Genomic DNA, 15,415 nt, shown 5'->3' with positions numbered 1-15,415 from the left:
TGATTTTTGATTGTTTATGACAAATTAGCTAGATAGAGCCACTATATATGGGCTGCAAACACTGTCCAAGAAAATGAAAGCCAGCGAATCAAGAACAAGGATTCTGATTCTGTGACAAAGAAATCTCTGTATGTACGGAATGGAGGAATGCCTCATAATTCATTTCATGAAAGATAAAATAAGCTTACAAAAAAGTCTCACTTTGAATCCTATGAACAACCCAATGAAGCTAACAACATATCTTGTGTAAAACAAAATGCTCCAAAACAATTGTTAGACTTTTTTTTTTTTTTTTGCTTTAAAGAAAATTAATGACTGTAATTCCCATGAATTCTTCTTCACTTGTCTTTGCTGTACAGCAATTCCCCCAAAACCTGTGGCTTGAGCCTCAATGGCGGTAAGCCACCCCATGTCCATGAATAAATCTTGCATCTTCTTCAGTGTAGACATGGGTTTCGTTCAACAACCTAAAATGACACATTATAACCCATCAATTAATTAATTAATTTTCAGCAATATTAGTATATTTTATGGTAATTAAAGGAATTAAGTGATGATCTTCTTACGATAAAGAAACAGTTTTGTTCATGGTTGTAGAGGAAATGAACAAAGCACCATTCAAATAGTTCAATTCCCCATCAACTCTCTCCTCGATTCTTCTGTCCATTTTCTCAGCATTGATCGAGAAAGGTTCGTCTGAGGCCTGTTTATATATGTATATGACATAACCGGCCATTAGACCCCAAAATTTAAGCAAATAATATTCACATAATCTAATATAAATACAACCATTAATAATGCATTTTTGTAGCTTTAATTTAATTACATACCATAACCCATCCCCATGTATCTGCAAAAGATGGTATGTGAGCTGCGTATGCCACCACGTCTGCACAAACATGCAAATGAGCTCACGGTGTTAGACAATCACTAAATCCGAAAAGTTTAAACTACTAGTAAATACACGAACAATGTATATAACGCTAATAATTAACACACCAACTTTTGAGTTGAATGGGAGACTTACACTTGAAGACTTGTTTGATTGTGTTGAATATGGAGGTGAAGACCTCTTTGTGGGTGAAAATGCCTGCTGGTCCAGCCTGCATCATCAGGTAAACATTAATTTGCTTCATTCGCAATGCTAAATTGACAAAAGAAGTGGGCCTTATTTATTATTATTAAGAGGCCGTGTGACATTAATTTGCATGTACCTGGGTCACAAAAATGCCACCGTGATTAAGCTTTGGCTTGAGAGTTCGTTCATAGAAAGATTTTGTGTAGAGTTGATAGCAAGGCCCTCCTTCAACTGGGTCTGCCAAATCTCCTACTATTATATCGAATTTTTCGCAACTCTTTTCCAATTCCGCCCTTCAATAACAACAAATACGAATCTAATTACTTAGAGGGAATGCTTAATTGAGTTCAACTAATTATTAATCTAATAATATTTTTTGTCACTTTGTTAGAAAATGTTTCAAGTTTGATTTTTTCTTTTATTTTTTAGCCAATCAACAAGCATCCTTTATTATTACGTACTTACTTGGCATCATTAATGACAAGATTAAGCTTATTGTGAGAAAAGGCCTCCTGATTCACTGTCAAATGTGTGCGGCAGAAATCAACCACCTCCTGCAATAAGTGGCCCAAAATTTTATTCTGCACGTCTGTCTTAAATTTTTATTAATGAAACTAACCAAAAATTCCACGTACGACACGATACAAAATTGTCACGAAATATTGTGTTCGTATTAGGATTAATTGTTTTGACATACATTATGTCATCTTGCGTTCGTAAAAATATTGACATAAAATAGTTACAAATTTAATACGTACGTATGAGTTAACACAATGAAAAACAAGAACAAAAGTTATAAAATATAATAATTATTTTTCTTAATATAGTGGTAAATTGGTAATGAAGGGTTAATTAATTGAGTAAATAAAAGAAAGCAAGAAAGAAGTAGTACGTTAATTAATTACCTGATCGATGTCGCACATTACAATTTTGTCGAGTAATTTGTGCTTGAGTGCTTCCCTTGCAGCTGACCCTTCCCCACCTCCCATTATGAATACAGTTTTAGGCCTGCACAATATATTGTAAATTAATTAATTCAAAGGTTACAAATACATTTTTATCATAATTAATTTCTTTAATTTTTGATGTCCCACTTATTTTTGTTCCGTACGTCAAACTCTAAACAATCACACTTTTTTTTTTTTTTTTTTTTTTTTTTTGTGGGGACTGAATACTAAAACAACACCATCTTTATTTGACCCTCTGCTTTTTGTTTAATTGATTGGAGGGAGATCCTCTACAATTTTAAAAAATTAAAAGGAAGAAAAATGTTAATATTATATCTAAAAACATATATGTTAATGTAGTAGAGCGGCCCAACAGAGAGAGGACTGACTTTGGGTGGCATAAGAGAGCAGGATGTATCAAGCATTCGTGATATATAAATTCGTCCACTTCTGCACTCTGCATCTTTCCATCAATCACCAACACCTGTTATTATTAAATTTATTTATCAAATTATTTATTTAGATTTTAATTTCATTTCAAACGCTGTTTTATTTTGAACAAATAAGATATATACGTGAGTGTTAAATGCAGAAAGCCATATATATATATACAAGTAACACAAAGTAATTACAAACCTTGCCAAAATGTTTTGTATCCAATAAAGCAATCTCCTGATACTTGCTCGTCCCTTTATGAAGCACACTGTATGTAAAAACAGACAGAAAAGAAAAAATGACACAACAAAGAAACAAACAAAAACACACATAATGCATATCCATCGATCAATTATGAATATATATAAACGTAGACATGAAATTTACAAATTACCCATTCAAAGCAAATGACCATTTGAGGTCATGGTCTAGGGTTTCTTCGTACCAGCTGGAACTATGATCTCTATCAAATGTGTGGTTAGCACCGTTGAGAACTACTACTTTAGGATGATCAAATTTTGAGAAACCATTTGCATGCAAAAACTCAACGGCCTCACCCATTTTCTCAAAAAACGAATTAAGAGATTATGATATAATTAAGGGGATAATTGAAGCTAGAAGAGGATGTGTAATTAGATATTCCTGTGTGCAGTGCAGGGCAGGTTGGCATTTAGGAGAGGGGGCTTTAGTGCTTTATATAGTGGCAGTGCCACAAAAAAAAAAAAAAAAACAAATTAAAATAAAAATAAAAATCTACACTGGTAACTTGGTAATTGCTAAAGCTAGCTAGGATCAAGGATATGAAGGAACTATATATTATTAGGAGCATGCACGGGCAATGATTTTGTCAGCTGCAGCACCACCAACTTTCTGGTGCAATTCACTTCACACAAACCAAATTAATATGCAAGCCAATTATAACCCCAGCTTTCATAAACAGAAGAAAATTTTAATCTAAATTAATACTTTAATAATAATAATAATGTATGAACAATAGGTTATAAATTATAGTGTGAAGTTAGTTTTATTTTAATTCCTTTTTCTTTTTTAGATTCATGATGGTAAATAGTTGTTGTTGTTAGAGCGCACATTTCAGTTGAAGTTTTTGTTCTTAGATATTTTTTTGATCTTCAGACCAAAAAACAAAAAGATATATATTTTTTTAATCTATGAAATATCATGTAATTAAATATTTAGTTTTTAACTTAGCTTGAAGTTTGAGTAACATTTCATATTAATTGCTCAATTTGAGACAACTTGCAGTCATTATATATAAAACATGTCTGATAATCTTAGAGAAGATGTGTGAGTGGTGGTGTGCGAAGATACGCACGCGTAGGAGCAAAGTAGTTGGCACTCTCAAGTTTGTGATCGATGGAGGAAGAATACAAGGATTAGAGATTTAGAACGGTAAAACCAAACCCACCAGCAGATGGAGTGATCTTTGAGTATGAGTGTGGCTGTTACACGGCCACATAGAATTATTAACCCACTTATATTATAATACGTGTATATTTATTATTAATATTATACTCATTTACTACTTACACCACGTTAAGGACCATGAGAGAGCTGTCCAATGAAGCATTCTATCACGATGAAGTGTGACCCATAATTCATAAAATCCATTTAATTGTAAGAGAGTGTTCCATTTAAAACTGGGGCCCACTTGGGATTATGGACCTTTTTCGGAGATTTTATCCTTTGTTTCTTGTACTTGCCCACAAACTCACTAATAAGTTGGCCTGCGTAGTGAGGGGATAATTGTCCCACCAAACAAAAGCGAGGGATTATGGTTTAAGAGCAGATGGGCCCCACAATATAACAAATGGGATTGATTGTGGGTCCCACATTGGGACAGGAAGGAGGCCTTCACTGAATGAGCGTGGGGTGACTCCACTAATCCATTTTGTGGAATACCCACTCTTAACACTAGGCTTCCCCAGCCCCTTCATTATCTCTCCATGTTTTTTTTTTTCCTCTTATGCACTATGATTTCTTCCATGTTTTGACAAAGAGAAAAAAAAAATCTTTCATGCTATGTCTAAAATGACCCATTTTTCTTGCCTTCAAACTATTCTAAAATGCTAAAAGCCTTTCAACTTTTTGTTTTGATGGAATTCCATTTTAAAATTGAGATAACTGTTGGCAACTTAAAACATTAGGGTTGCAAAGAGTAACATGAACGATATCACAATAAAACTTTAGATTCTAACCAATGTGTTAATATTTTATTTGTTTATATTTGAACCCACTTTAAATCTTATAATACTATTTGTTACATTATTTGGTGACTAAAAATTTAAGAATTATTTTGGTGACTTCCGTGTTATTGGATAACAAATTCTTCCTTAGAAATTGCAGGCCACCGTTATGTGCCATATGTCTCTCAGTTAAGAGTTCTTGGGACAATGCTTGAAGCCTATTTATTATATATTGTTAACATGGAGTTCCAAGGAATCTTGTTTTCTAGTCTTTGAAATTACATGCTATATATTATGGAAGTGTTACACGCTAAGTATCATTTTCAAGATTTCAAAAGCCCTAATTTTGGATCCACACTTTGTTCATTTGCTCCCACATTGAGATGATATGAAGATCACAAAGAGCCAGTCACTTGGGACAAAAGTCATTAGAAGATCCTACACAATTCTTAACAATATTTTAACATAATAGGGGCAAAATAGTCATTAAGGAAACAGTAGGGATACCAAGAGCCACTTCCTCTTGGGTTGAAACCTCTTAATGGGGAGACAAGGGCAAAAGATTATTAAATCAGCCCATATTGTAAGGGCGGCTCAAAATCATTTTTAGGGACTTCGTATTTAGTCAATGGCTTTCTTTCATAGTCTATGAGACTGTGGCCCCCCACCAAGTCAAAGCTTTTCGAGTCTTTTTCTATTTCCATTTCATTTTCCATGTAAAAGGTCAATTGTAACGTTTGTATTTAAAAGGTTCCAACAGATAATGATGATTTATATCGGTTTATTATTCATTATCTCCAAGCAAAACATATACAAGTTACTGTGCAATTTTTAACTATTACCAGGTTGAGTCTTTGAGATATTGGATAAGTTTATTTATACAGAAACTTATAAAACACTGAGTATATATTAGTCAAATTTACCTTTTTAAAAAAATTTATTTTAGCTCTAATATTCAGAATATATATAGAAAATAAGCTTAATTTATTGAAGAGATGAACCTTTTAGTTGGTGACAACTATCATTTTCACAATTTCACGTAGATGGCAGCAAGTGGGAGGGAACCCATCATTTATTGTCGTGCTTCGATTTTCATTTTTATGTTAAATATTAATTATTTTTATGTTGTGTAATTAGAGTTTCGAAAAGGGAACATTTATTTTGATTCATACATGGATCCTTCTTTTCTCTGAAGACAAAAAGATAAGGGGATTATGCAATGAGCAATATTCTTAGATTTCATTGCAAGAGACGGCAGAAAGGTAAATTAGGTGCATGTATATACGCATGCTGAATAATTTCAGGACTCTTCTTAGACAGCAATTACATTTGGCAATTTAATAATTTTAATTCTCTTTTTAGGTCATGTGTCACAAACTAGTGTTAGGGTAATAATGAAATGTTTTATTAATGTATCGTATTATTTTTATTTTCATATAGTTGTTTAATTAATCATGTCAAATGATACGATACTAATTTAATATGTGTTTATTATGTCATGTTAAAAATTGTCACTCAGTCGTTATTGTAAGTTGAAAACACGCTAGTGATGAGGCGTGCTTGATGCTCGCCACTATAAGCAGTATCCATGTATAAGTTTGCATCCCCCAATTGGAATTTCAATTATAAAAAGAATGAAATGCGATGGAGGACAAACCCACTGTCAATTTTGAAATCTTTTTATCACTTTTGGTATGTGGGGTGCGATGGTGCTCCAAAAACAAACCCTTTCTGCTCACTCAAGATGTTGTTGTCCTAAAAAGTGTAAGGGTATTGAGTGACTGAGTGACATGCCGTCAAATTGTCTTGCACACGTACGTGCTCTTGGTGCTGGAAGCTGACCTGTAAATGATGTCAACCTGATAAGGTTAGTTTTCAAGAAGCTTTCCTCGGACACCAAGTGGAAATTGGAAGTGGGTTCAATGTTTAATGCTACAATATGTATCACAGTTGATACATACATGCATAAATGCTTTATAGTTGGAGAGTATAATTACTAAAGGAACACAAACACAAATGGACAATGGCAGTGTGGCACTAGCTTGTGTTAGTGAAGAGGGACCAAAACTCAAATTGGCATCCATGACATGGATAGATGCCTATATGTATTTGAGTGCCACATAAATAAGATAAAAAGTGGTGCAAGGCATGCATAAAAGAAATTGGTGGCCTCAGGCCTGCTCAGTCAACTAATTTCTCATTGCTTTTTCGTTTATGGGTAATGGGTTACTCCTCATTCCTCAAAACAATATAATAATTTGTAATCTTGCTAATTTTCTTGCAAGAAAAGTATAAGATATCTGTACGCATACTGCATTTACTTAATCTTAAAGTTTATTGTGTTGTATTCGCACTTATGAGCTAGCCGAGGCCCAAAGTTTTGCTAAAGCCACTTTAACAGAAGCTGCTGCATATCAGATTTTGTAATATCCCAACAGATATTACATAAAGACTTTGAAAGAGAATTCAATCACCCCCGAAATGATTTTGATACGACTACATCAGATTGCCCCAGAAATTTCAAACATAACAATTCACAGGTGAAAGATAGTGAAAACCATAACAATTCTCAGCGTGGACTATAACCCATAGTCTGAGTCAAACCCGTTACAAACTAGCCCAACTTTTTATCCTCCCATTGAACACTGCGTTTAGGATCTGCTTATTCGGCCCAGCTGGGATGGGTCGAGGACTGGCCCCTTACTCCCTATTCTTCTTTTTTTTCTCCCCGAGGTTTGCATTGCAACAATTATTAACAAATTGTTTATATCATCAATGAAATAAGTCAAATAACTCATTAATCAGAGAAAAAACCATCCTCACAAAGGATAGTAGACATCCATGAAGGAGCATCCTCCAGGCAAACAAACCCATCACCAAACATTACAAACTGTTACCATAATGTATTCAATGGTATAATAGTACAATATTTATAACAAAATCATTTTGTTTTTAACTTCTCAAGGGAAATTCTAAAAATATCCTATTGCTTGCTTTCTAAACCCCACATGAGGAGCTTTAAAGAACAAACTATAGTGAGCGTGTAGAGTTTATAAAGCAATCCATAAAGTCCTTTCGAAATTTTCTTCTTTTTCAATCACACCCCTCCCCCTCTCGCAATTGCCTACAACGCCTATCACACATGATGACATGAGTACATGACCCACGGGAAAACCGAATTGCATATTTGTCTTTAAAGCAAACCCAACAACCCATTGACAAGTATGGCCAATCAATGGTGAATAATTATTAATATATTAACCAAGATTACCAAAAGTAATACAACCCAAGATATTTCTTATACTGCATAAAATCTAAAATATTAATCATTTGTATAATATTATGAAGAAATAAACCACAGATCAAATGCCATCCAAAAATTGATCGATATGCACAGGCAAATCCAATATATATGCAATATCGATCTTAAAATTTTCTCTTGCATAATTTCGTTTTACAAAATCAACCATCCATATAGTATGTCTATACCAAGTTTGCAAGGCCAACAAATTAAGTCCAAATTTCCAATTATTTAAAGGGAGTTTTAAAAACCTGCCTTAACAAGGATAGTACATGCCAATGACACCAACTAACTCACCCATAACTTTCACCAAACCAAAAACAATATACACATAGCAGCGATTCAAGTCACTAGCATTTATCCCTCAATTAAAAACAAAATTAAAGTGAACAAAACTTAAATATGCAAACCTGAGGAGTTTAATTAAACAAATATAGCCTCTCCTGATTTCAAAAAACTGTTGCTAAGATACTACATAAAGAGTCTGTTGAAAATAACCAAATTAAACTTAAGCTACTTGAACTGGTGGAACCTCTATGTTGACTGCTGCCACTGGTGGAACTGGAACATAATGCTCCTCCTTGGGAGTGTGGATGGTCACCAAATCTGGCAATGGAGTCATTGGTCCCTGCTTGCCCTTGGGATCCCAGTCGAGCATGATCTTCACCTTAATACCAAGCACACCCTATGGCAGTCCCAAGTAAAAAAGAAACCACACAATCATTATCTTGTCAGCAAAATTTCACTGAAACCCTTCAGGTAATGACAAAACAAAAGTATGAGAAGAAGCTAACCTGTCTAAGGAGGACGTGTCTCACAGCAGCGTCGATATATTCATTGACAGGCTGACCAGAGGAGATCATATAGCCATCCTTAAACTTCATTGACTTGGCACGCTGTGCCCTGAGCTTTCCGCTCACAATAACCTACGTGTGAAGATACAAGGTCAGATTTTCAAGAACCACTGACAAACCCCAACAACAAAGACATTATAGTTCTTCAAAAGAGAAAGAAATAGGCACTGTGGTATACCTCACATCCCTTAGCCCCACTCTCCATGACAAATCTTAGCACACCATAGCAAGCCCTATAACAATAACAAATCTCAGTTCCAACACACAATATCAACAAATAAATATATGTAAGTACACACTGTGCAGACACGCAGATGGAATGTAGGAGAATATTCCAAACTCCAAGCACCTTGAGATTAGCACAAGAAGCCTGACAAACTCCAATAGGGGTTTAATTTGAGCATTGATGTGAAATCATCCCCAAAGCTTATGGGGGCAAAACAGAAGGGGTTAACGAAAAAATCAATGCTCATGTGTAATTAGTACCCATCAAAATTTACCATCCAATGAGCAAAGTGATATTGCCTAGGAACACAAAAATCATTCCTAAGCTAACAAAGCATGGATGGAGTAAGCAAATGTTGTCACCCTCAGACACGAAATAGGTACTTGGTACATGACCTTTCGCTGTAAAGATGACACTATAACATGTATTATATGAATGTGTAATAAAACATTGAAAAATTACATGTATTATACGTATATGTAAATCAAAGTACCTGCGAACAGCGAGGCCTCCGAGAAGCTTGTAACGAAGAGACTCGGCCTGAGCAATGGCACAGAGACCCCTATTGTTCACCTTCTCAGCATACAGCTCCACGCTGTTCTCTGGAAACTTGAACCGTTTCTGAACTATGGAGGTCAGCTCCCTAATCCTCCTTCCCTTCTCGCCTAATCGATAAAATTATCTAATTTAATTACATCTAATCTAATCCAATTTCATTTGTATAATAAACATAATTAGAGATCCACGAGGATTGATTAATTACCTAGAACGTTCTGAGTGCGAGTGGCTCTGATGATGATCTCAGTGCGGACAGGGGTGACCCTGACTTCCACACCGGAGTAGCCATCCTCGGCGAGCTCTCTGGTCAGAACCTCATTCAACTCCGCGAAGAACACTCCGTCGGCCACGAACTGTCAGATAAATAATAAATATGAATCAATTTTGTGTATAATTATTTCAGATTTGATTGCTAATCCACTACTTAACTGAACAGGAGGAGTTGGAGTTACCTTTCGCTTCTTGCTCATCTGAGTCGCCATGGTTAAGTGCACAATCGAAGGAGATCAGAATCCAAGACTGAGCTTCGGCGCTTTCGGCTTCTGCTTGCACCAAACCCTAATTGCTTTCGTAGTGGTGCTGCTGGACCAGTATTTGTTGCTATTTAAAGGGACTCATGTGGAGCCTGATCGGACGGTCTAAGACGAGATCATATATTCCAACGGATGAGATGCAGTGTATCAGTTTTTTTTACACTTTTTGATGTCTGGTTTACTGGACTAAGCCCAATCTATTCCAAGTCTTTGGGTACATTGGGTGGGCTAAGCCCAAGAAGTTGCCACGTCTTTCCTCAAAAAAGGATTCAACACTAAAAGCGCATTTGATTCAAGTTTTGGAGACTTGAGAATGAGAAATCAATCTCATGCTCATGTTTGGTAAGTAAAAAAAAAAGTAAATCAATTCATAGTCCAAGGAAATCTGATGCCCTTATTGAGGGGAAAATAAAACACTTGCTCTAACTTGAGAAAACATTTATTGCTTCTTTTGGACAAAACTAACTTTTTATTATTTCAAAATAAATAATAAATGAGAATATAATTAAAAAATTGACACTTTTCATTTCTAATTTCTAGTTTACTTTTTCAAGATTACTAAGCACAGAAAAAAGAATTTCACATTCCTTTCTCTCAGAAAATGTAAAAGAATTGATTTTCGTGAACCAAACGAATCCTGAGTGACCTTCATTTTGGACTTTTTTAATTTTAATATTAATATTTTTTCTCTGATGTTTGAGAGATTCCAATTTCCAAGTAAGAATTCTCCGTTAGATCACAATAATATCCTTTAAGAAACCCAATATTTGGTCTCAATCAATGGTAGATTTTTACACTTACCGAGTTGGATTAAATGTATTAATGTAATATCGTAAGTCCTTGGGGTTTGCCTAGTCAATATCTTTGTTCCATTCTAAAGCCACCCTCAAAAAGAGTTTCGAAGCAGATTCTATTCTAGACAACAAAATTATTTGCCCATAATCATGCGTTACAATCTTGCTGCATATAGTATAAGTCAAGCATATCAATTTTCTATCTTCTAGTTATGAGTTCCTGCTACAGATTTGAGAGAAAAATATCCCATTTTCTCAAGGGACATGAGAAACCTATTGCTTGACAGATGACGCAATGACAAGTTTACAACCCACCATTTTAGGCACATGGGGGCATTCTAGTCTAATCTATTATTCTCAGTTTCGGACAATAACTTCATATCTCCTTTCACCATTGAACAAGGGGAAAAGTTGCTTGACTGCAATTTGTTTCCCCCTGTTAACTGAAAACTGTAGTTCACCATCAACCCCGAAAAAAAAACTGTAGTTCACCATGATCAAATGCTAGAAGTCTGAATGGTACAAACAGACTAGGCTTGAATGAGTTATGGGAGTCCGGCAGAGGGGGCATTCAGGCTTTTCATTGCACCATTCCATAATGCAACTCCTGCAAATAGAGCATGTTAAATCAGAGAAAGAAAGGAAGATAGATTATAGCGCAAAGGATTAATCAAAATGCAAGGAGTCAGTACCAGCAAAATACATGACCACAAGGTGTGGCAGTTGGCTGTTGTCGATTACTCAAACAGAGTGTACATTTGCTAATCCCACTGGCCTGAGACTTAAAAAAATTAACCGATTTGAGTCGGTCAAATTATTCCGAAGAGATCACATGATAGTGATGCTTATTTCCAGCACAAGAACCAAATCCAATTCTATGTACAATTAAGTAAGTGACAGTTTTGGTGAATTGACCCATTCACATTACAGAAGTTTGTTGTGACATCATAATGCATAAGACCAAATACAGAATATACAGGTATAGAAATTGTAACCACCATAATAGATGAGCAATGCATGGAATTATGCAACATACAGGCCAAGGAAAGGCATCATCTTCATGTTGTAGAAACCAGTATTTGCATATTTCTAACTATGTACTTTGTTAATAATCTCCAGTTATCTTATCTTCATCCTTTGACTCAGAAACTAAAATCTTCAGTTTCTCATAAAGAACATGCCTATTGCCTGGTCAACCAAAGGGCAAATAAGAATACACCACCATCAAAAAGAGGAGAAAAGTTCAGTTAGATGATTGGAATACCTCTGAAGTCAATGATGAATCAGAGACCCAACTTCCCTTGGCAGCATCCATTGATATCAAATTGCCTTCCTCATTTAACACAGGTAAATCTCGACCTATAAACCCACAATGGAAAGCAACAGATTGTAAACGTAGCTACTAATAAAAGAAAAAAAAAAAAAACAGTACTTAATATATCACCATGAAGAACAATTAGCTAGGAACTCAAAACAACTCAACGACCTGTGTTCCACAAAAAGAATGGCTGCATGATCTGACAATGCTCAAAGTTAATCTTATCACTTTTTAAGATTAACTGCTAAAGATACTGACCTGCTGAAGTTTGGTGGGTACCAAAAGTCTGATGAGCTGAACTTGCAATAGAGGATAAATTGCTACGCCTCAGTCCTTCCGCAGCAATGATACAAAGCTGAATCAGTAGAAATATGCCCAGAATTTGGTATCTGCATTCAAGTGAGTCTGGAGTTTATGGATAGAGAATTGCTGTATAATATTACTAAATGATGTTCAGAAACAAATGGGGGAAATAACCAAGAGCAGAAAAAGTGCAGTAGGGGCAAGCCAACAAAACCAGGTCTTGATCAAAAGAAGAATAAAAGAAAATTGCAAACAGATCCCAATATGACTCAATGAGATGTGGCTAGATCAATCACAGATTCTTAGACATGCTCAACCTGTTGGTAGTTAAATATTGTAATAAGAATCCAGAGAACTGCCAATCTCTTCAATCATCACAAGCGAAAAGTAGTCACCAAAATACTAAGACATGTTCAATTTCTGATAACAGGCCAGAGAAGAGAAACAGTGCAGATGAAAAACACAAGTATGTTTCCATAGGAATATCGGCATAACAAAATATGTTCATACTGGAAGGAAGGAGGTATCAACAAATAATATACCTTTCACGCATACTTCTGAGAAAAGTGGCTAAATGAGATTTCATTATAATATAAATCCATACCTGGGCCTTTGGTTAGATGGTTTTCCAATGAACACATAACGAATTCCTGCTGCACGTTTTGATATATGATAATAGAGGCCTGCAGAGAATCGATGACAGGAAGAAAATTAGTTTCTGTCCCCAAATCTTTATTAGAAATTTCACTATAATACATGAGCCTTTAAACGCAGAAATCACCTTCAAAGTAAAAGAACATGAGGTTAGCACGAATAACCAATTGCAAAAATTCTCGAGCTATAGGGAGCACCTGGAAGCACCAGCATCATAGAGATATTAACTACAAAAAGCAATCCTCCCCGGTTATTTGATCACCAATTAAAGGTGGTGACATTGAAAGAATGAAGAATAAACACAAAAACACTGAAGGCATTCTGGCAAGTAAACATAAAAAAAACAGCAAACAACTTGTAAGTAAAAATAAGAAGGTGAAATGAATCCCAAGAGATCATACTGTAGGCCATCTCCGAACAGCATTAAGCCATAATTGATTAAATTTCTCTTTCAAGCTTGTGAAAGCCGAAACAGATGCCCTCGATGTGGAGGAAGATGAAGTCTCAGTGGTTGAAGAAGATTGGGCATCATTGCTGATAGAAGCATTGTTGCCATAGAGCTCATCAGACACAGAATCAGCAAGGACAATGCCACGGGAAGCAGCTCTAGAGCTGTGTACAGGAAATTTCAGAAATTTCCATGAGTAAATTAAATAAAATGATATAAAAAGATTGGTGGATACTGAAAATCAAAAAGCGGGGTGGGGAGTTGGGACCTAATTCGTTCTGCAATATAAGGAAGTGCCGTCTGGTACACAATGAAAAGGGCACGCCTTGCTGGGGTTGGAGGCAGCCCATAAGGTCCTGCAACCTAAAGAAACAAGTATCAAACATCAAATTACAGAAGTGGGGTTCCAAAAAGATAATTAGAAGCTAAAAATAGATAAACCTGAGTGATGTCGCAGTATTCTTCGCCCAGAGTTTGCTGGCCCGACCCAGTTGTCAAAACGTAGTAAAGCATTTGCCCAAGAAGCTTTGTCTGCCAAAACGAAAAAACAAGAATGATGGACTCCATGGATGGAACTAGTAATCAATACCCATTAAAGCTTAGAAATTGAAGAAGGGGCCAACCTCGTTCTGGTACGTAACAGCTACTCTTGTACCTGAGCCAGTGTGAAAATCAATTAGCTGAGAGCTCATTACCTCAAATTCAAATAACAATTAATGGTTCGACAATAAACAATTGACAATTGACAAACCGAAAAGGTGGCGGAAAGCGTCGCGACAAGCGTCGTAGACGAAGGAGGCGTACTGGTCGTCCTTCTCGGCCGCTCTCATCACCTCCGGCTGAGCCGCCAGTGGGAAACGACGTGCCGAACCCGGGTCAGCGCTGCTTGGACCCGGTTCCCCTCCGCTCGGCCCAACCTGCTGGCCCAACCCAGCTGCCTCGTTCCGACCCATAAAGTACTCTTTGGGAATGGGAGCCTCTACTCTGTAATCTGTTCAGAGCTCGTAATTGCAATTCCAGTTTCGTAAACCTAAACACTGAGAAGTGAGAAATGAATTTCAGTGAAAGGCAGAAACAGAAGGACGGAGAGTTTTGTGGTCACCAAAGAGAAACAGAGACGGAGACAGAAGAAAAATGGTATGAGGATAAAACGAGACGTCGTATAAACCAACATTTTCGAACTAAAAAAATAAAGCGCCGTTGCCGGGGATCGAACCCGGGTCACCCGCGTGACAGGCGGGAATACTTACCACTATACTACAACGACTCGATTGTTTCTACGTTTAGAGATTTAAATATTTAATGATTGTTTGTTTTGCACTGCTTTTCTAATATATCTATTTTCATTTCTCACATATATGTAGGTTCCACACTAGAATAAAATTCCAATAATGTAGTGAGACATAAAATATATTCATATAGAGAGAGAAGGAAAGAGTTACTAGCCTAAGCTCTAATGTAGTTAACTTTGCTCAAAATAAAATTAAAAGTAAGAGAGATGGAGGAAGCTAGCTAGCACTTAGCAGTTAGCACAGCCCATGTTTTAACCCCAAAAAAAATTGATGACGTAACCCAAACACCAGGTGCCAGGTGTTATGCGCTCACACTTTAAATATTTATGAGAGTAATTTGTGTGATTGTTTTGTCATTTAAATTCAAAATTTGGGTTTTTGAACATAAATCTGGTGGTGTTTTACAAAAATAATTATCGATGTAAATTATAAAATTTGGTTGACAACCGAAAAAACTCAAGTCAAAACAG

At 36.0% G+C, this 15,415-nt stretch overlaps 3 protein-coding genes and 1 non-coding gene across 5 annotated transcripts; all 4 read right to left on the bottom strand.

Annotated features, from left to right (window-relative positions):
- Positions 1 to 133: 133 nt before the first annotated feature.
- Positions 134 to 3,114, bottom strand: ACL5 (S-adenosyl-L-methionine-dependent methyltransferases superfamily protein). Its single transcript, XM_086252350.1, has 10 exons — positions 2,855 to 3,114; positions 2,662 to 2,728; positions 2,415 to 2,509; positions 1,984 to 2,086; positions 1,544 to 1,632; positions 1,215 to 1,371; positions 1,028 to 1,103; positions 831 to 889; positions 567 to 703; positions 134 to 467 (listed from the first exon to the last, which is right to left on the bottom strand). Exons 1-10 carry the CDS (start codon positions 3,019 to 3,021, stop codon positions 389 to 391), a joined length of 1,029 nt encoding a protein of 342 aa, XP_086108476.1. The 5' UTR covers positions 3,022 to 3,114; the 3' UTR covers positions 134 to 388.
- Positions 3,115 to 8,244: 5,130 nt separating this feature from the next.
- LOC147278496 (small ribosomal subunit protein uS3x) lies at positions 8,245 to 10,191 on the bottom strand. Its single transcript, XM_086252351.1, has 6 exons — positions 10,056 to 10,191; positions 9,809 to 9,956; positions 9,539 to 9,710; positions 8,998 to 9,052; positions 8,760 to 8,891; positions 8,245 to 8,650 (listed from the first exon to the last, which is right to left on the bottom strand). The coding sequence occupies exons 1-6, from the start codon at positions 10,083 to 10,085 to the stop codon at positions 8,474 to 8,476; spliced, it is 714 nt and encodes a 237-aa protein (XP_086108477.1). The 5' UTR covers positions 10,086 to 10,191; the 3' UTR covers positions 8,245 to 8,473.
- Positions 10,192 to 10,995: 804 nt separating this feature from the next.
- PEX10 (peroxin 10) lies at positions 10,996 to 14,765 on the bottom strand. 2 transcript variants are annotated; one of them, XM_086252349.1, is made up of 11 exons: positions 14,405 to 14,765; positions 14,277 to 14,308; positions 14,095 to 14,184; positions 13,922 to 14,016; positions 13,607 to 13,817; positions 13,333 to 13,402; positions 13,156 to 13,234; positions 12,507 to 12,637; positions 12,195 to 12,289; positions 11,623 to 11,705; positions 10,996 to 11,537 (listed from the first exon to the last, which is right to left on the bottom strand). In XM_086252349.1, exons 1-11 carry the CDS (start codon positions 14,604 to 14,606, stop codon positions 11,435 to 11,437), a joined length of 1,191 nt encoding a protein of 396 aa, XP_086108475.1. In that variant the 5' UTR covers positions 14,607 to 14,765; the 3' UTR covers positions 10,996 to 11,434. The 2 variants fall into 2 exon arrangements, with proteins under 2 accessions (XP_086108475.1, XP_086108474.1); XM_086252348.1 differs by having other exon boundaries at positions 11,623 to 11,711; positions 14,405 to 14,764.
- Positions 14,766 to 14,848: 83 nt separating this feature from the next.
- On the bottom strand, positions 14,849 to 14,920 carry TRNAD-GUC (transfer RNA aspartic acid (anticodon GUC)). Its single transcript has one exon. It is a non-coding gene; the product is annotated as a tRNA-Asp (tRNA).
- Positions 14,921 to 15,415: the final 495 nt, after the last annotated feature.

The sequence above is a fragment of the Dryas octopetala genome, chromosome 7, assembly GCF_963921425.1.
Source record: "Dryas octopetala chromosome 7, drDryOcto1.1, whole genome shotgun sequence".
Classification (NCBI taxonomy): domain Eukaryota; kingdom Viridiplantae; phylum Streptophyta; class Magnoliopsida; order Rosales; family Rosaceae; genus Dryas; species Dryas octopetala.
The sequence above is the reverse complement of the archived record's forward strand: the minus strand, read 5'-3'. Positions and strand labels throughout refer to the sequence as shown.